This window comes from Neopelma chrysocephalum, unplaced genomic scaffold, assembly GCF_003984885.1.
Source record: "Neopelma chrysocephalum unplaced genomic scaffold, ASM398488v2 Primary Assembly neopelma1_143, whole genome shotgun sequence".
Taxonomy (NCBI): Eukaryota; Metazoa; Chordata; class Aves; order Passeriformes; family Pipridae; genus Neopelma; species Neopelma chrysocephalum.
Window position 1 is genome coordinate 4,230,915 of NW_020897805.1, and position 22,088 is coordinate 4,253,002.

Here is a 22,088-nt window from a genome sequence, read left to right on the forward strand (position 1 = left end):
GAATCATGACTATGTATCTTCAGCTTCAGGAGCTCTGCACGTAAGTATCGTGGTCCAGTCTTCAGTCACGGCATTCACTAATAGCGAAGATAGTCATATATTTACCCTTCTTTTTGCTAATTCAGTCTCAAAATGGAGAGGGAGCTCAAAGTCCTTTCTTTAACAGAACTTCTCTTTGGAAGCAGATTTGTTTAACTGGACACAAGATAAAGTTCACCTTTACATGTTGCTATCAAAAGATAATTCAGTATAATCTAGTCCATTTCTGTTAGCACGAAACAAACAGAATGAATTCAAACACAAAACTCAGCTTGACAGACCAGACTAAGAGTATCACAAACTGGATAGACAAAACAAATCACAGAAGCAAGCAGGCAGTGCAGATGCTCCTCTGATCCGTGATGTATTAGAGCTTAAAAGCCATCTTCTATCCGGATATTACCACATAAGCTTCTTTCAGATACACCAAAGAACCACACCCATTGATTCAAAACTGACAAACATGATGCTGTTCACTTGGAATGAATAGGTACTCTCATAAAGAATATAGTTCTTATAATTCATGCACATAAAGAGAATTATTTACTGTGTTTTAGTTTCTTCTTCACATATCTCTCTTCCAGTTAAAGCTAGTATGCAGAAGGCAAAGGTCATATAATCAGCCAACTCTTATGGGATTTATTCCAGATGAAATTTAAAAAAAACCAAAACAACAAATAGACACAACAACCCTTCATCCAATCCCAGCTATCTTACTGAAGGAAGGAAAAGAATGAAAACCAAAACAATTAAGCCATCTAGCAAGAGCACGAAGAATAGAGTGATTAGCTCTCTCAAGCAGACTCACTCTGTGAATATTCATAAAACTGGATTTCTGTTCAGTCAGCTACCATCTCATTCAATTGGATAAAGCTCTTTAAATTAAAATGTAAATTGCATATATTACCTTCCATGACAGATGATATGTTTTCTTAATGAACTTTCTTGCTTTAAGGATAACATACACACTTCATCTTGTAAAGCTAAAAGCTATCTTCATAGCTATCTTCATTTCGAGGAATATGCTTATCATTCTTTTTTTTTTTTTTCCTTTTTGGCCCCAAAGGAGCCACAAAGATATATAAGCCAAAAATATACCAATGCCATCTGGAGTACAATGCAAAGCAGACACAAAAATAGACTGCCCCATGTGCTCATACGAAATGTACAGGACTTCAAAGCATTTTGAAAACGTTATTAAAGGGTGACAATGCCAAATATAGAAAAGGGGAGAGTAGTACACACAAATTTTAAATATAAGCAATATGCAGAGAGTGAATCAAAGGCAAAGTACTTCTGTGACACCTTTACATAGTAACCTTTAACACTACGTTCATACAAACAACCTGGTTAAGCTCCCACTGGTCAAAATATTCAAGTTCCACTGAGTCTAGTGGGAATGGTTTTTGACACGTTATGCATGCATGTTGATACGTATGCATAATATATCTGTATATCTTTGAGCTCTTGAATCATTCCTCTCAAGCTGAAAGATGAACAGGGTAGTACTTATTGTGTTACTAAACACATCTTGTACAGCTCAAACTGAAAGAACATCCTACTTACTTTTTACCATATAAGGCATACTATTTTCCTTTCTTTTCATATCTCCTCTTGAGTAGTATTTTAATCTTGTTATTATCCAATTTTAAACCTATCATTAGTGTACTTCGTACTTAGTACAGCAAATGTTTGGGTTTAGAATCCATTTACTTTGCAAGCATGGAACATCTCTAAAGAAAAACAGGACCCAAGTAATAAATAACAAGAGCCAAGCTGTTTAGTTTACATAACCTATTATTTTGGTTTTAGTAATTTGACAGTATTTCTTTAACTCCCTCAGTTCCCTGGCATAGCTGATTTTTATCAATTTTCTCCATTTTCTGTCAAGGCATTCCTTAATTTGTTGCATACATCAAAATCTGAAAACATACATTAAATGACAAAAACTGAGAATAAATCTAAAATAAACCTGTTCCACAAATTTAAAAAAAAATATATAAATTTCAGCAGCAGCAGGATGATGGTATATTGTGATGAGAAGTACTCTTCAACATCAGACAGAGCCACACAAAGCTGTTGGTATTACTCTCTTGTGCAGATGTTTCTGCTTTCCAATGGAATATTTTTTAGCATTTAGTTCTACAACCTGATTACTCAAAACAGCTTGTTGTTTTCAGTGACATTCCAGTTCTCAACCATCTATAATATCTATCTACTACTTGGCCAAATTTTTCATATTAGAAGTAAAATTAGATTACAGAAAATTGTTCTCTACATGTTAATTTTTTTCAGTTTCAAGAAAACTACCTTTTAGATATTCCATCACCTAGCTCAGATGAGCATCTGAGTGAAATTCTGGAGTCCAATTAAGCAGATGAAGATGGTGCCATCAGGAAAATAGCACTGTTTCCTACCCCTGTGAAGGACAGAGTCCATGGCCTGCTGGTCTGAGGTAGAATTTAAATTCCTAAACCCTGGGTTGTCAGGAACACCTGATGTCTGCAGTCTGCTCTGAAGTATTTAATCCAAACAAATCAACATATTGTAGTACAGAGGTCTAGTATGACTTTTAAAAACTTATTGTTCTTTCAATGCTACTTACAAGTGAAGTTTTCTATTTTTCAACGGAAACATATCCTTGAAGCATATCACTCTATGACCTTCCCTGAATATAATAATGGCCCATCTTCGCGAACGAAGATTTGGGGAAAGGTCTTTTACCTTTCCAGCCTGCGCAATGGATTTTTTAGGTGAGACACAGCCTGCGCTGAACTGAGCCCACCCTTTAATCCTAAGGTTCATCTGCCGGGGCCAAGCAAGCTTGGACAATGGCAGTGAGGTCCTTAGGACGTAGGTTTGTTTAGAGTGTCCTTCTCATAGATGGATGGCCACACAGGGCTAACGACCTCCATCAGGCCAGGAGACCGGGATTTGAACCCGTGGTCGCAGCAGTGAAAGTCCTGCACGCTAACCACTAGGCCACCAGGGGTCTCTTGCCATAAAAATGCACTTATATACTTATGGTAGTATTGCTATAATTAAATGACAACTTGCTTCCAAAGTCCTTCCAAATGTCACAAAATTAAACTCAAATATGCAGGAGAAGAAAGCAAGACTTCTCAGCAGCTAAACTCTGCTTTACCTTTGGCTATGCAGGGACTAGCTACTTGCTCTATCATCTTGCAAGAGACCAAGGAAAGATTAGATCTTTGCCATGGAAAACCAATGTATGGGGTAGAAGAGGGTATCAAATTATTGTCCTTTAAAATACAGGTTAGATAGGGATGACTGATTTGCTGTTCTTTTGTAGGATACTATGTGCTTGCAGTTGTGCTCAAAAGCACAACCTGTAAAAAAACCACAAAACAAAAGGAAACTTGCCAAGGAGAAACCTGCTGAAGAGAAAAATAACTTTGTTATATCCTGTGACTAATATCTCCTTGAAAACTAATTTTTAATTTACTTTATAATAAGTGAACACAGAATGTTCCACATGCTATCTTTCCTGTCTTTCAAATTGCTACTTCTGAAACTACAGCGTAAACCCATCGCTGTACACAAAATGGCCCATAAAATTTTCATTGGTCCTATCTCAAAAATTAGAAAAGCATTATTCATAGAAAAAAAATAACCCACTGTGTCTGAATATAAAAACTATAGAGGTTGACTACCGTACCAACTACTTTTTAGTACAGCTTTTAAGCATTGTCTATAGGTTATGACAAAAACAGAGCAATGTTCATCCTGCCAAGAATTTACCACTCATTAATCTCACTAAATTATTTAGAAGGTAAATTTACGATCCAAACCTGAGTTCCTGAGAAAATGCATGTAGCAGCATTATGTACTTTTTTATCTCCCAGTCTCAAAGTCTTACGATATTAAACCATTTTCAGAAAGCCTGGCACTAGTAATAGCAAAACCAGTCACTAGATATGTAAACATTAACTTCCCTGCTTTACAGCACTTCAGGCAATGACTATGTCATATTCCATAAAACAAGCAGAGATATACCAGTAATAAATGAATAGCAGATCTTTACATAAAACCAGAGTGTATTAACATGTAAGCATTATATATTACAAACAAAGTATTATTTTTTAATCTTACAGTTGTGTAATCCTTTCCAGATACTGAAGTCCAATTCACATTAGATGCATAATATGCCTTTTTTAATTCTTTGATTTGGGAAGAAAAAATTAATTGTACACTTTACTGATGATGCTACTAAAATCAAAATGACCCTTCAAATGAGAGGTTACACCTCAGCAAGCTAACGTTACAGAGACGTGGCACGGAAGTTTGGAAACTTGGGATTTGTTTTTTAAGTGACCATTACAACTCAGTATAAAGTAGTTTCCCTTCCCGAAAAATGACAAGTTAGCATCTTATGTAATTTTCCCTGGCATTCACCAGGAACAAATTGCACTAAAATCAGGAATATGCTATTCTGAGAGGCTGTAACCATAGGGCAGAACAAATGATAAGAACAAAGGCAAAGGAAGGACAAAGGCCAGATCTAAAGCCTGACTCATGCTGCAGGACGTTGGTTTAAAAAAAGACTTGCAATGCTGCCTGTCTTTGCTCCTCTGAGTCACAAGGCACAGGCCATAACTGCCAAAGAAACAATAAGCATACTATGAAATAAGACTTGAAAAGGAGTCAAGTATTTCAGTCCTAATCAACTGGTATGATATAATGCATCCTATTAATTGAGCCTTCTATAGCCTTTGAGCTGCACAAAGAAAATAGTTAAAGAACAGATATGAGCAGAGGCATACAGATAAGTTAATTATGAGAAACCAGTTATGAAAATGAATCACACAGAACTTTGTGATGTATATGATCCAGGTGCAAAAAACCAGTAATTCCATTTTCTGACCACATGGATGTCAAACTTCAAAAAATACTTATGTCTGTTCTAGAGAACTGATGTCCTTTTACTCGGTGTAGAGAATGATCCCTTGCACGTGGTGCAATATACATATATAAATGTAAATTTATATTTAAATTTGTATTGTAATAACAATAAACAGAGTACTTTGGTTGTCGGATTAAGAATTTAGGCATAAATTTTCATAGAAATCAAAGATTCTGGTGTTTTAACTGCTTTTAGAAACATAACTGTTGTATAGGTCTCCCTACACCAGGTATCAGCATCTCTTATTTCACTCCAGTGCAGTACTAAACCATAGTCTCCACCTCCTCAGTAGCGTATCATGTTTAAATACAAGGTCTGAGTGTCAATTCATCAGTGAGTCAAGAATAAATCCAGTATAGGAAGTAGCATTTACAATTCCTCTCTTCAAAGTCATGTCAGACAGAAAATCTGTCTGTGATCTGCCTACTGAGAAGAAAATTCTCACAGAGTTTCAAGTGCACACAAATGCTGGCCCTAACAGGCCAATGTTAGCCAATCAATAAGAAAAGAAAATTTCTATGCACTGAGTAGATTACAACCAGTAACTAGTAAAGTAGGTGCTTGATATTTTCCCAGAAGATGCTGTTCCTCCAAATCATGTATCATTTGCTATTTTCTACTGAATGCAACATATTTCTTATAGGATCTGCCCCACATGCAATTACATTTCTAATTTAATCTGATTTTCTCTAGATGAATTTCCAAGGTGCAAGCACGTGAGCATGAAGGAATTCGGATGAAACTGCATTGGTTTGTTTTTATTTTCTAGATGTCTCTGCTTTTACAGGGCCGGTATCTACACTTCACCCGCAATAGGGAGGAAAGTGAAACAACACAGAAAAATCCAAACTCGGCATTAATATGGAATTTAAGAGATAATAAAAGCTGGAATCACACCATTTTCTTTACAAAGTATCCCATCTAATTTGAATTTATACTCGCAATATTTTACATTTAGAGACTCAGATGTTCATTGACTGACACACCATCATGATATATGTTGCCTGCAAACTAATCACTGCAAAAATAACTTTTTCTTAAGATAAGCATTGTTCCAACCACTTATCCTCCCATTAAGAAATACTTCATTAACTATGCTTTAATAAGTATGTACATTTCAAATAATGAATTATATAATAAATATATAAATTATATATCTACAGTAAAAATTTTAATACTAATAAAAATTATCCAAAATTATTTCATAACATACTTAATAACTTAGGTTCATAATTAAAAGCTGAACTTCTAAATAATATCATATCTATTATCTATAGCAGCCTTAACATAACAGAACATTGGTAAGAGCCCCTACAGTATTTAAGAGTTTCGGTATCACCTATGGAAAATGAGTATTGAATATGAAAGAGTTGCAAAGGTTGAATTTTGAAAAAACACTGCATATGAACATTGTGAAAGGTATTCAAATCGTATGAGATTTTATATTCATCCCACTGGGATTATTTCTTCTGCTGTCACAATGCTGAAGAATCATTACATCCCTGAACTTCACTGGCTCACTTGAATCAAGTTCAGAGAAAAGCATCCCAGGTCAGAATTAAGTGAGTAAACTGATAAAATGTGAAAATATTCCTCACTCCACTATCAGCACATAGTGTCAGCACTCTGTTTGTCTACTAATATTACATCTAGCTCACAGCAAAAAAAGAGCTTTCTGCTAGGCTATGGAGGTATGCAAGTCTAACATCAACTGAAAATTGCTCTACATTTTCAAGCAAATAACACTTTGAACGATCAAGGGGTCATAGTGCGGATGAATGATATTGGCATTAAGTGCTGGATGCACAGTGGTCGGAAAGGAACCAGTGTACCTCTGTAGTGCAGCACACATAAAACTCCTTCAGTTCTGAAGGAAAATGTTCCACACAGTAAGGAGTTGATCAAAGAAAAACATAATCAGCAATTAGGAGGACAATAAAGCCGATATGTAATTTATACTGAGAAGCAGAGTAACTTGGTGATAATGGAGAACTAAAGACTGGAGAGTTTCAGAAATACAGCAGATTACTCACCCCCCCTTATAAGGGACTACAAAAATTTCTTTTTGATCATGAAGATTGTAGTCTCTAGAGACCCTGACTTGCATGCAAACCCTCTGTAAATTGAACTTCACACTTAAGAAACTACACAGCTGATTCTTTTCAGCTAAATATCCACGGTGATACTACAATACTGTTGTTTTGAATAAAAAGAGGAGTCCTTGCAGGATAACACTTAGTTAAGTGTATTTAAGTGCATGTATTAAGTGCTGTGTATTAGATCTGTCCATGTACATCACAGTTCCATCTGCCTTACTTTAGAAAAGCTGATTGAAAAAGAAGGTAAAATAACTTCTCTATAAATCACCTATAACTGCAACAAGAAAATGGCTTTAGAAAAGAAGTTTTATATACTAGAATTTTTACTTATGTAGAAGCCCACATTTTTCAAATTTTTAACATTATTTTTAAATTAAAAGATGCATTATTCTTTATAAGAATAAAGAATATCTGCCATCTGTTATACTTTTACTAGCAACAAACAAAAGAGCTGATAAAGTCAAATAGGCTGCTTTTCCAATATTTCAGCTTTTGACTCAAAGTTGCAGCAAGAGAGATATCATAAGGAAACCCACTTCTGGCAAATGCCTGTGTAGTTTTGAAGACAAGTTAAGCTTACACAGTAGAAACCTAAACTACCAAGAAAATTTAAACTCTTCAGCTTCATATCCCTTTACACATATCAAAGCAGACAAGCTTACTAAATAGATTTACAGCGAAATGTTTCATAATTATATACACTACTATATACAATTTACAAACACAATGTACTGCCTTCAAAAATAATAAAAAACTGAATAAAAAAAAAAGCACTCCAAAGTTTAGTAGCAGCTTCTTTAACACTGCTCCATATTAAAAAGTTCCCTGAACAGAAGAAACAGGGAAAAGAAGTAAAAAGTTCCCAAAGCATACACTTATAAAGAACAAGTAAATCTTGTCCTCTGACCATCATTAGCTTTATTGGCAGCACTTCTGGTGATCCATCAGGTGAGCCACTGCAGTGCAAGAGGTTATGCAGGAGTCAATAACTTCAGAGACATGTCCTTCCATTTATGGACTGTATTTTCTCCACTGCATTTCTATTTTTATTTAGAATTTGAGATAGTTTGATACAAAACACTGCTGAAGGTGATAACAAGTTTAATGAATGCTAAATGTCTGGGGGTCAACAGTGAATCAAGTAAAAGCCCTGCATAATGTAAGAATGTAAATACAGAAGTACTATAGAATGTTAAACATTCAAAAAGTTGATGTGAAACAAGTGGCAAAATGTGACAAACTATGAAGGATACTGTTCTCTTGACTTAAGTCAATATTGTATGAAACTCTGCCAGGTGGTATAAATATCCCACAGTTCAAAACCTCAGAAAAAGCCTTGAACACTGTAGCTGTAAGAACACTTTTCTCTATATCCCAAATTTTCCTTCTCTATTTGCTATCTGACTTTGTATGGCAAAATAATGCAATTTCAAAGATAGAACAGTGAATCAAGGAAGAGATTATTAGCCATCCAACCATTAGTTCTGAAATGTCACATGAGCAGGAAGGTCAGAATTTTGCTCATATTGATACCTGAAGCTCTAAGCACAAGGAGTCATCTACCTAATCCCAGTGGGGTTTTGACCTATCAGGTGATGGTCAAGCAGTGCATCTAAATAACCATATTAATGAAATTTCCCCTTTTAAGTTTGGAATTATAGTAAGAGTGAAAATCAATTCTCCCCACTTTTCTTAGATATATATATATATATATATAAAGTGGAGTGAAAGAATTGCTAAAAGATTACCGGAAGGATATGAATTATCTGGTTTATATAAACCTCCAGTCTCATTTAAATACGTAAGTTCAATCACAGCTCTCTGATATTCAGAAAGAACAGCCACTATAAGAACTTTCTCAAGTGTCATATGGAATTCTTAACTTCTAATCTTTCTAGTGAAAGTTCAGCTGTCTTTGCATCGGTTTATACCAATTCCAGTGTCAACAGGATTTGCTTATGATTAATTCAATCTTGCAAAAAGGTCAGGAGGAACACAGATAGGCAGTTTGGGTTTTTTTAATTACTTACACTGCATAATGCATCTTTTCTTAATTCCATATAAACCAAGACTCATGCACCGCAGAGCACACCAGACAATTGGTGCTGAATTAATGAGAACTACGTGGCCATCTCAATATATTTAGTCCAGGGCTTAGAAGATAAAATAGTTCCTTTGAGCAGTGTTACAGTAATTAGAAGTATAAAATGAGCTAAAGATCAAAAATGGTAACCAGAAATCATAAAACTCATGTTAAAAATACCAGAATATTAACTGTCCTGTTCTAGGTATACAGACTTTTAGTTTTGGTCTTATGCAGATATCAATTACATTACTTATAAAGTTGCTTGTAAACAACAAGCACTGAAAATTCAAAGCTGAGAAGATCTCACTCTGCAACAACCTTACTCAGATTCAATGTATTTCAAAAAACAGTCAAAAATCAGTGAAAGAGGATATTGGGGGAAAAAACTGCTGGATAATGCACAAATAATAGACTGAATGCCTACACGGAACTGCACAAGTTAACATACTCCCTAGGGAGCCAAGAAATGAAATCTTACTTTCAACTGGTCTTTCAGTTGACTTTTTAAGATAAAAAACAATTAGTAGATTAAAAAAAAAAATCAATCTTCTCTCTCATATTATCATTCAGGAAAGTGTATAGATTAGTTACATGCTGTAGATAGCTCAGGAAAATTTGGAAAGCATTCTGAATAGTGATAATGCAATTATCTTAGACAGTACAAAAAGCATTTTTAAATGTCCCTTATTCAAACAAATACAAATGCCAGAAGACAGCATTGTATGTGTTCCCTAAGCAGTTCAAGAGAAAGGGTTTTCTCCTTTTCCAATACTATTCCATATTCTATTGAAGACAAAACTCAACAGTCTGGGTAGTCTTCATTTGAGCAAAAGAGCTTAATTACAGAATCTGAAAGACCACTTAAACCACTAGAGATCCCAAGAGCAGACATAAAGTAATTAAACCGATAATAAAAAGCAGGATAAAAAGAAAACATTAGACTGTTTTTTCACATAACATCCAGATGTTGAGAACATATTTTAACTAGACAGGAAAGGATATGGAGAGAAGAAAATTATATAATATCTTGTAAAAAATGCAAAATGTTTGACTATTAAAAGAAATTGCAGTGATTTGTTTTTCAGCATAAATCCCTTACACTTGATATTATCATCCAATTATTATCCTAGAGGGGAGTATGATTGAATGAAATATGAGCAAAAAAAAAGTTAAAATCAGTTATTATAAACTACTTAGAATTTATCAGTCAATCTATGTCAAAATGACATTCTGTGTTTCTGAATTAGTAAATTTGGTAGACTATGATCTTGAATATTTATGGACCAATGTCCAGAAAAAAAATGAAATAGAACATTAACCAATGATGACAACAGACAATTTGGGTATATCAGATAACGTAAAGTACAGCTGCTTATGTTCCTTCTTATGAAACATGGAAAAAAAAAGTTTCATTTACAGCATGGAAATGTCTATCTGAAAAATATATGCTGAAGAACCTTAATATACCTTTAGAAGTTCTAAATATTATAACCACAAAAGAATACTACGACTGTTTCACTGAAGGGAGAGTTGTTTATATGACAAGAAAAAACTTGCTATGGAATTCAAATTTAGGCCACTTAAATAAAAATACTGATTACATTTATTGTTCACGACAAAAAAAAAAGTCCACAATAGTAATATATATTTCCCATTTAAATCCAACAGAATTCAAAAAGAATAAAATTATTATGGACTATGTTAACCAGATTTACTGCACTGTAAAGACATTTTAATCGCAGCATTTTATGACTAGCATGATGTTGGACATTTCAGTAATAATGGACGAAAAGGCAGAAGTGTTATTTTATAACTTAGAAAAAGCCATCATGTAATCACATCTGGTTCATAGAGGTTCCAGAAGTAAGTTGATGTTATTTCCATAAGCCTAAAAGAAGTAACCACGGCACTATTAATCAATTGACAAATCACCAAGCACATTGAGTCTGCAGAACTATTTTCAATAAATTCATTCTGATACCTGTTTGAAGGCATTTGTAGTGTAGAAAGAAATGTTGCCCCACAGAAAATTAATGCATATGCACATATACATAAAATTCTCCTAAGAAATTTTAGAGAACTTAGCTTCCATTATATATAAAATAATTTATTATGTAAGTAAAATAACAGAAAATACTTCAAAGCTGCATAAAATACCCTAGTTTTGTACGAAATATTGTAGAATTTGAAAGTGCATTCAAAGATTCCACCAATAGATGGCAGAAATGCACAACACTTAAACCAACAAAATCATTGCAAATGATTGCAAATTTAAGGTGCTAAGAAAGGGACCTTTAAGACGTGCAGATGCATCAAAATACAGTAAATGATTGCAAAGTTGTTAAGTGCAAAAGTGGTATCCCTACGATTCAGTTATCAGAGGAATTCTTCCATTAAAATATCTAAGTTTTCCAAAAGGGATAAAGTGTTCTACAGATTCAAATATGGTTTCAGGCTGAGCTGTTCTGTAGAGGCTATTGCAAGAAAGTCTAAAGGGTATTGAAACAAGAGTTGTTTTCATGTCACAGATTTTTAACTAAAGCTTCACCTTGAAGTACACTTGCTGGAAGGGCAGGCGGTTTCACATCATCACCTTAACTACCTTAGCAAGACACACCACTTTTTCTCCAAAGCCATCTATCTCCATAGAGGGAAACCAATTTAATTCTCTGACTCACCAAAATAGCTGAATTTCTATTAGAGTTGTTGGAAACAGTCTTTTCAGATTAGGAATTGATACTGAAACCACAAGTCTCATCCAAAATTAATTGAAATGTCTGTAACAGGACCTTGACAGGATTTGAGCAAGCACCGGAAAAAGGATCCCCTTCCATAACCATGCTATCACCACATGAAGAGATTTGTTCTCTATGCTTTGCAGGTGTCTACATTTACATCTGCTGTCTCTTTTCCTCACTATATATCTCAAATTGTTTTTTGAAAAAACAGCACAGCAACAGCAGCAACCTAGACTAAGAGGGATGTAAGGGAAGAAGGATAAAGAAAAAAATCTTCATTATAACAGAATTTACTAGGAATCAATTTCTATTCCTTGAAATTTTGTTCAGTAGAATAGATGATGCATATGGTCACAAAAAGGAAATGGCTTGTTTAATACATCTTTTCTACCTTTAATTTCTGGGATAGTATCAAATTCATATATTAGATTCCATTTAAATCATTGTAGTTCTAGTAACTGATTGTTCCTCATTCACATGTCCTTGTAAATGTGAAGCTAAGATCATATTTTTCATGTTTAATCTTCCTCTAACAATACCATCCTGTCAAGGCAATTTATTCCAATACAGTCAGCTCGTAAGATCAATATTTCCTTTTTTATAAGCATATAAGTACATGATAAAAGGTATTTCAGTTACTTGAAGTACGTCTGCTATCACAGAAGACAGAATAACAGTTTTAACTGGTGTGTAGAGTGTTGGTAAATCATTACTAAATAAAATTGGAAGATGTTCACTTGTTGCAGGGCTCTCCAACTTGTCAGACTGCAAGCTATCCAAAGGAAAAAAGATCGGAATCTGAAACTTAGCTAGGATACTCATATCATGATGACTTTGTATTAAAAAAATGAGTTTCACCATGGCATTATTTCTCCCATTGCAAATTTTTTTCTGTCCAACAACCTTTCTAGCATACCTACACTTAAACTAGAAAGACAGTATACAGACTCAACAATGCACTGAAATAATTTGGTTAAAATTCACTGTCAAAATAGCTCAAGAGCCAGAAGCTCCATCCCTCCTATTATTATTCTTCCCTTGGGAAGATTCTCTCCGCTACACAGAATCCTGCACTTGAAGTGGAGAACTGTCCTATCACTACAGAAAATTTCTCATACAGAGCTGTGCAAGCAATATTTATGATTTTATAAAGCAGGATTTTAGTTTACGAGCAAGTATCTACACAAATGCGGTTGTTTGCAAAACAGTGTTGGAAAAATGTCATGGGGATCCAGATGTAAATGAACGTCAGAAAAAATGCTGATGTTTGTATCTGCACAGTTTTTAAGAAAGAGAATAAGAAATTTTTATACAGCATGATTTATTAAAAATTTCTTCCCTATCTCAACTTCTCCCATTTTTTCAATAATATGCAGATCTTTCCATATGCCAGATGTATTCTTTTCATGTGCTTCCTTTTCTTATGCTATTCTGTGCTAGCAAAAAAGATACCCTAGGAATTCTTTCTGAAGGATTTATCAAATCCAAAAATTTTATATTTTGCAGGTTTGCCTTCAGCTTTACTTTAGACAATGATCACAATACCCTTCCTAGAAGCCTTTTAATGGAAAAGCATACTCTGATCTGTCTTTCAATACTGAATGTTTGCATACCGGAATCTAGGTGAATGATTAGATTTCAAATAACAGCTTTTATGAATATGATTGCAAATTTCATTCATTACAGCATTTCAAGATACAAAAATACATATTATGAAAACTGAATGCAAAAGAGTAGAAGGGAAAGTGGAAGGCTTCACATACTGAGAGCGACATAACAGCTGAATGGTAGCATTTCTGAACCAGCATAAGAAGAGAAAAAAAACCACTGGCTTTCCACTATAGATGATATATTCAGATCACTTTTCCTCTGCTATGCTTTGCATCTTTCTATAAGCATTTAGTGCTCTGAAGACAAAGTTTATTTTTTATTTAGGATGGTTTGTTTTCTTTTTTAAATCTGCCTAAACTGTGTGTCTGTACTGTCACTCATCGGTTAGCTAAACCAGGACAGTTCTCATGAAACTGGGAGCCACATTGGTGACTTTGATTCTGTCTACTGCTTCAATGAACTCATCACAGCCGACTGACATGAATCAGTAATGAAAGAAACTGTAAAGACCCTAATCCACAATACCTTCCAGATGTTGTATTGCATTTAGGCTCCTAAATTATTTTGAAATTTAAAGCACACAAAGGAAACCTGCTAAATCAGTAATAAATTTTAAAACATACAAATAATTACTGGGATACAGCAAAGTCCAAACCTGTTAAATGATTTTCACATTGCCTAACATTAAGGACTTCTTATTTATTTGCCTTGCTAAAAGGCAAACCTACCTGCAAATCCTACTTACACACAGAGACAACTGGTGCAGAAACCATAACTTACTTGTTCTGAGTCACCCTCTACACAAGGATCTCTCTCTCTGAATTACAAAAGATATATGAAAGGAAAAGGCAAAGTAGGCATCTAACCTGAAACTGTAAATAATATGGTCTAAACATTCTCCCTTCCACTCTAGTCACACACTCAATCCTACCACTGTATTACCTACAAGCATGTCCGAAGTATTCGAGCTGTGCAGACAGTAATTTTTGCCATCTCTTTAAAAGGTGTAAAGGAATACACAATCTTCATTAATACACTTCAGTGTATTTTCTTAAAAATTCTTTCATCACAGCTTCTCAAAATAATATAACTTGATGATCTAAATTAAAGCTATGTAAGGAACCCAAATAATTCAAATTTTTAAATTAGTGAATTATTTCACTAAAGATGATTTCTCTAAAGTGAAAACCCCTTTGGAAGCAGGTGCAAAGCTAAAACATTGTAAATAAATCACTCCTAAGCTGAGTACATTAAAAAAGCCCAATTTTTTTGCCTAAGTGGATGATAAATGTCTCAGGAGGATTCCATGAGAAAACAGGTGAAGTGGGACTATAAAAAAGAAATCAAAAAAAAGTGATATTGGTGTAATTAAGAGATATGGAAATCCTTTCAACCCTATGAATAAATATAAGCAAAATGCTTAACTCTTCCTACAAAATGACATAAATCTTGTAAAAAACATCCAGCAGAAACTGCTAAATGTGCAAACTCTCTCATTATCTCTGTCAGTATTGTTAGTTAGATTGCTGTGTCACCATGAGTCAGTCAATTACGCAGTCACTTTCATAAAGGGTATTCATCCCAAATAATGATCTCTTGGCCTCATTTCCCAGAGTTTGTGGTCTTGCTATTTTCTCATTTCATATTCCTTTTCAATGGATGCTGTGATTCTATTTATTCTCTTAGACAGCCTTCATCTCCAAGGATTTCAATCTCAAAGTTTTAGGAAACTCTGATACATTGCATTCAAGTGTGAAACTCCATCCCTTTAATTCACATAATGCAAAAAATCTGAGATTAAATTATAGCTACTGAAATCAGCAATTTTCTTTTAGACATAGGCGTGGTTTTTATTTCCATACTTCCTTTTTAAATCTTATTTCCTATTCTAATATGGAACTGTATGACATTTTCTCTTTCAAAAAGCCTTACTTAGTTTCCCATACACGACAGAAGTATGTGATAAAGACAGTAATCGTATGAGAATGTATGGTGGTATTTTCTGGCTGTTTTATTGCTTTCTTCTCTGGCATACTAATAACCACTGATACATATAATATGACCTTTATCATGGTATACATTTATTAATCTTTTTTTGTAAAACAGTAATTCATCAATAATTTTTGTATCTTTAAACTTCCATATAAAGTTTAAAATATTGTAAGACTATTTAAGACTCTCTGTTTTACTTTCCTTTGCATGTGAAACATTTAAAATAACCACTCTTCAGTTTTCAGGGGCAGTGAGTGCCTGTATTTCCGGAGAAATTCATTGTCAAACTGTGATGTTTCATACATTGTCTAAAGGCACTGCATTCATGGAATATGCCATTTTTAGGAAGTTTTCTCTGAATAAAAAATTCCAAATTTTGACCTTCATTTTACCTAATGAGAGAGCATATGCAATTTGTACAAGAAACTTCATATGTTACATTCTGGATGTTCTTTAATTGATTTGTCCTCTCTGTTTCATTTTGTATTCCCTTTTACATGTGCCATACTTTTTCTAATGCATTGCTAGCAGTCCAATACAAATGTCAAGTGTCTAAACATATCTACCAAATCTGTTGCTCAGTGGATTTAAAATTCAGCCACATTGGCTCAAAAAATGCAATGAAAACTTGTTGATTTCATTGTTGACAATGAAATTGTTGACAATCCAGTTCATTGAATGAATGGTAAGGATCACCTGTTCAGGTTGCAAGCTGAGACAACACATCAAACTCACTGTTTTATAAAACAGACTCATGTTACACAGTACTTCCAAGCTGGAGTTCTACACCACTTAGAGTAGGAGATTATATTAATGAATTGAGAACAAAATGGACAAGTGCTTTTTTGGACAAAACCCACCTTTCCACTGAAATAGCATATTCACTGCAAAAAAAACTTTGTCATACTATTCTTCTGTTTACACAATGACACAAAATGAAAAAATTCTCCGTCAAAATGTGCAAAGTTTCAGTAATTTTGTAACAGCTATTAAAAGGAAAAATTATTTTACTTACCAAGCCAACTTCTGTTTAAATATACTGACACAAACACTGGAGGGACCGTGAAGAAATCTACCACTGAGTTAACTTCTAGCCAAAACCATAGCTTGTCATTGGCTGCTATAAACTGGAGGGAAAAAAAAAAGAGGAGGAGAGATCAAAGAATCAGATTATGTTCACAATGATTGCATGTATGTGAAATATTTTCTGTTCTAAAATTCTAAACTCAAAAGTTAGTGTAGTAATTGATGTTTTAAGTCAGTCCAGACAAAACACGTCACACTAGAAAGAAGTTTGTACAGTGTATTGCTTGATAATCACACTGGTATTAAAATGAAAGGTCTAACTGAAGAGATAGATCATATATGTGATGAGTTGTAATATCTGTGCTAAAAAATATTTTTCCACATTTATTAACAATGTACCAGTATTATTAGGGAAGTACAGGCAAGTATAAAACATTTCGAAGGATATCACCTTTGCTCTAGCACACGAAATGTACTGGTAGTAGTCTCATCACGCATTTGCTGCTCACAGGTTTCTAAATACATAACAGTTTACAAAGAGTCCTATTATCATCTGTCCAGAGGAGATCACCAGGATGACTCCTACAAGGCATAGTTCAGGACTGCACCAGCACTGCAGTCCTTTGAACTGTGCCATAAACGTGGTCATTCCTGCCTCCTGACTATGAAATCAGCCTAGGGAAACTGGTGAACTTAGATGCCAAGGACATCATAGACAAAACTTGCCTCTGTGCTTAAATAAGGTCAAACTATTATTCTCATTTGAGTAATAATTAAAACATAATTAAAACATTTGCTTTATAGAAATATGAAATTTAAATATACAAATAAATATAAAATTTTAGTGCATCATGAAGACATTTACAGGAGCAGTTTTACTCATTTAAGTCTTGAAACTTTGACTAACACATTTAAAAACAGTGTTTGTATTTTTTTGAGTTAAAGAGAATAATCATTGTGTTTCTTTCAAAGTAAATACAGACAATCTCTATTTCATTCATTTCCTTGCCTTAGAAATACTTTAAAACTTTGACAGAATAAGTTTATGGTGCGTACCAACTTTGCTGGAATGCCAGATTAAATATTTGAAAAGGAGACTGTACTGATGTCAAAAATGTTGAAATCATATTTAAAAATAAGACCAACAACATGAGCAGGATTTGCTTCCGAGAATAATCAAAACGGAAAATAAATTGATATTTTCCTAGTCTGTATTACCCAATATCAATGTTCCAGGTCGAAAACAGAACAAAAATATCCGGTTTAAGCGGAAGATTTTTATTCCCTTTTATTAAATTTAGAAGTAGTCAGAATATTTGAAAGTAAAAGCTTTTTAAGATGTCAGATCAATATTTTCATAACTTACAATATATGTTCCAATCATAGTTTTTTCTTTCCATAGGGCACAACCTTTAGGCTTTCAAACAAATTAAAGTCAATGAAAACGAAGCCTGTTGACTGTAAAGGTCACTTATACTTTTCTGTGTAAGTACTGCAACATTTATTCATTTAGGTAATTAGCAACTAGTAAAAGCCCATTTTGTTACATCTTTTAAAAGCACTAGCATAATTCTGTCCCTTTCAAAGAAGGATTACTGTCACACTTTCCTTTTCTCTGCCAGATCCTATTGCTTGATAATATGCTAACTCATGCAGTTTGGACTTAGTCTTCATCAGAATTTTGAAGGCTTCACTTCTGAGCTCTCATATAGTTGGATACTAGCCAACAAAGATTTTAAAATGGATATATGTGTGTTTGAACACAAATATCTTCTATAACTGAAGATATGGCAATATTTACGTGATTTTGAGTTGCAACATAATTTTGAGGAGAACAGATGGAAAAGGATGAGATTCTAAAATATTTCTTCAAAATCTGTAATTTGCCAGTGAGTCCTCACAGGAGATATTTGTCAGAGAAAAAAACCCTAAACCACTAAAATACCTAAAGATATGAGATGCTTATTGCATAAGTAGTAAATTCATTATTGATCCAATTCTTGTGTCTACACCAAGTGTTACCTTTTCCTCAGAAACTACTGTTTAGTTCATCAGGACTTCTTGGAGATCTGAAGGTACACCTATGTTAGCATTTTAACTTAGATAAGGAATACCAATCTGAAGTGAATCCTTATCATTCCCACTTACTATATCCTTGGTTTGCATCACAAAACAATTTTGGATAACACAAGAATTTATTTTGCTTGAAACTAAAACTGAAAAAATGAGTTCTGGCAGCGCATCTCACTCACTTTAACTGCTAAAGTGCATTCAGTCCACAGGACCAGAGTGCAGTCTACAGAGCTATCTCTTTCTTTCAAAAAACATACAGTGCAGACATGAAAGTATTAGCATCAGCTCTCAGTATCTTCTCTCTTATTGTGCTCTACTTCTTGATAATGTAACCTAAGTTACGGCTTTGAGTAAGAGTGGACAATATGTAATTTTAATTCTTTTGGTAAGAAGATACAACCTTATTACTATCACAAAATTTTCAAAGGATTTGGGTACTTCTAAAAAAAGATTCTTGGAGGTTCACAACTACCATGCATTGAACCCATTATGTTAAAAAGTTAACCTACATTGCAGGCCTTACGGATGTCTACTAAAGCCTCACCTTTAAGAATTAGGGGCTATTACACTATATGCTTTTAAAATATAGCTTAGAATGCATACATAGTAGTGTAAATACTGAAGGAATTTATCTACAGCTACAGGATAAACACTGCATCTAGACTAGGTGATGAAATAACCTAGATTTGCAATATAATTCCTTACTGTATCTTCAGAAAAAGTTGGTTACATTGGTCAGAAGTGAAATAGAAGGAACTCGACTATCACTGTGACAAAGGGGCTCCTGTGATTCAGGAACAAAATGGACAAAGAAAGATCAGGAGGCAATATTTGTATCAAATTTAAAACCCGATGCAGGGTTTCTGCTCACATGATGTTTTCCTTGTAGTTCTGTTAGGTTTGAGGCTTTTTTTCGCTAATTTTCCAATTAAGAAGCAAAGATGGTTTTCAAAGTGTATTAAAAAAACCCAAACTCACAACCAAATGAAAAAAAGCCAAACCAACAGCTTGAATTGCAAGCATTACTAGCCCAAAGTTTATTAAATGCCTACCTGTTTCAGATGTACCAACTTTTAGATCCTGCAACAGCATGACTGGATTTGCAGAAAGTGACGAGTACAGTCTAAGGTTCTGTGTTTCAGCATATTGACTAGTATTTATAGCTTCTGCAAAGCGCTCATTAGCAGTCTGGGAAAGTGGATGTGTGTAAAGCTGAATACAGCAGCTCTAGCAGGTGTTATCTCAACCTTTGACTGCCAAAGACATATTTAACAGCAGAGGAACAGATCAACTCTTCATCAGTTTTGCTGAAGTAGTTATCACACCATTGAGAACAATGAAACTAGATTCCATGTCACTGACCAGCACTGAACTGTTACAGTTTTCTCTTTCTATCACATGAGAACAGTCTGGGACAGCTTCACTTATAAACTATTGGTCTCCTTAGTGATCTTAGATTCTTCTTATTACCTAAATGTTCCAAATAAAATGCTTTGATCCTGCATTTTAGAAATTAGCTTAATTCTGTCCAGCCATTGCAGAGTCAAGCTGCATTGAAAGACTCTCCCTCCCTCATGCTATCAAAGACACACACACTACTTACACGCAAGCCGAAGTAGAGTAGGAAGAACACATTGAAAGCCATGTCGATCTGTAATGTGAAATCTTTGTAGAAATTCTGGCAGGATTCTATTGGGCTATTTGAAACAAAAAGAAATCAGAATAAATTGTCAGTATGCAAGTTTCTATTCTGCTGAGAATTTTATGCATTTCATTAAAGGCCTTGATTCAGAAATAATTTTTCTGTTTTCCAGTCGTTTACAAGATAGAAGCAAGCATTTCAAAGGAATTATTTCATTCATTCAGTTAGTCATTCATACAGTGTTTATATTCACCTATTCAGGTAATATCTGAGAGTTAACATGCAGATACCCTTAGGAAAGGACAAGCAGGAGAATACCTCAGGATTCCTTAACCCCACATTAACCCTTAAAGAACTGACTTCTTTCTAAAGGAGATACACCTACGATACTTTAGGAAAAACCCTAACAAGCACACAGCTACTGTGAAACATTACATGCTTTTAATTAATGTCATAATATAAAACCTTTAACAAAAAAGTAGTTGCTTAGGAATACATTACCCATTAGCAACCTGGGGTACTTAGTCTTGTAGAATCCCTCGTTTATAAGAAGTTGGTTGGGTTTTTCTTTTTCGCACTTCTTTTTTTTTTTTTGTATGGCTATTTAATGTACTTTATGTACAGTACTATGAACTGAGTAGAAAAGCAGCATAGCCCATTGGTGAAATTAAATAACAAAATAAATTGAAGAATTTGAAGCAGTACTCTAAGGGTTAATTTCTGCATGCAGGTTAATTAAAATACCCTTCTGTGTGTCAAGCAGCCATTGCAAATTATAGCTTATTATATTATGCTTTATTTAACAGTGGGACAGATCCAAAGCTTACTCTATACAAACTGGTACTTTATAGATATACTTTTATCTGAGGAAGGCGATAACTTCCACAAGTATCATTAGTGATTTATTTGTGAAGTTTCTAAAATAGGTTGTTGAAGCCACAGTCCAATACTGTAGTCACAGACCAACGTGAAAATCATGTCCCAATATATGCTGATGTATATACTATATATACATAATGTCCCATCATATATACATACATATACACACATATATTGCAAATGATCATGTGTTCATCACAACTAGAATAAAACAGCAAACCGGAACGCAGATCATTTGATCATTTGGAGCCCTAGAAAATATCCTTTTAGAAAAGCAGAAATTTGTTGGCTTTCCAGGTCAAATAAATCACTGAATGTGGATCTAATACCAGTTAGTATAGCAGTAGCTCTGCAAATATAATGCTAGACTGCTCAACAAGCAAGATTCTATGCATTATGAATGTCAGTTACCTAATTAAAGGCATAAAGGATATTGTCTGGACTACCAGGTCATTACACATGCAGCCAAATTTTCCATTCCTTGTATACATTACAGGTCAAACAAGTTAAGTACAGCATGCCCTCTCCTGTCTTTAGATGTATGAATGTATACAGTTAAATTCTCCTTGTTGTACAATAGCTTTATATTTTAAGAAGCTTCAGTGCTATAGGAAATTTTATTAAAATTGTTTTTCAAAGGCTATTTGCAAAAACATCGAACTTATGAGACATTTTTGTTACACTTCAAATAAAACTGATTTACACAAACAGGCAAAAGGCAATAGAAGCCAAATGTCAACATATAGCACAGCAGACAGTACCTCATACTTTACAAATATAGCTTTAGCTACAAAAACAGTGGATGTAATCTGAGAACCCAACTGGATCATTTTCTTTATGGCATTATTGAGAGCAAAGGATTTTGTCAAAATAAGGTAGGTTACACACTGAGTCACTATGCGCCCTACCAAAATAAATCACAGGAAGTACTGTGGAAGCAGAATCAACAGCCCTGCACCAACACAGAGGCTTGGAAGCA

The 22,088-nt window shown here is 34.2% G+C and overlaps 1 protein-coding gene across 40 annotated transcripts in view; it reads right to left on the reverse strand.

Moving 5' to 3' along the window:
• KCNMA1 (potassium calcium-activated channel subfamily M alpha 1) overlaps positions 1 to 22,088 on the reverse strand; it is a 468,160-nt gene that overhangs the window by 176,113 nt on the left and 269,959 nt on the right. For all 40 annotated transcript variants that reach the window (XM_027700116.1, XM_027700105.1, XM_027700104.1 and 37 more), the window contains exons 4-5: positions 20,192 to 20,285; positions 16,505 to 16,616 (exon numbers count right to left, since the gene is read on the reverse strand). In XM_027700116.1, coding sequence (XP_027555917.1) covers positions 16,505 to 16,616; positions 20,192 to 20,285 — 206 coding nt within the window. The remainder of the gene's footprint in view (positions 1 to 16,504; positions 16,617 to 20,191; positions 20,286 to 22,088) is intronic.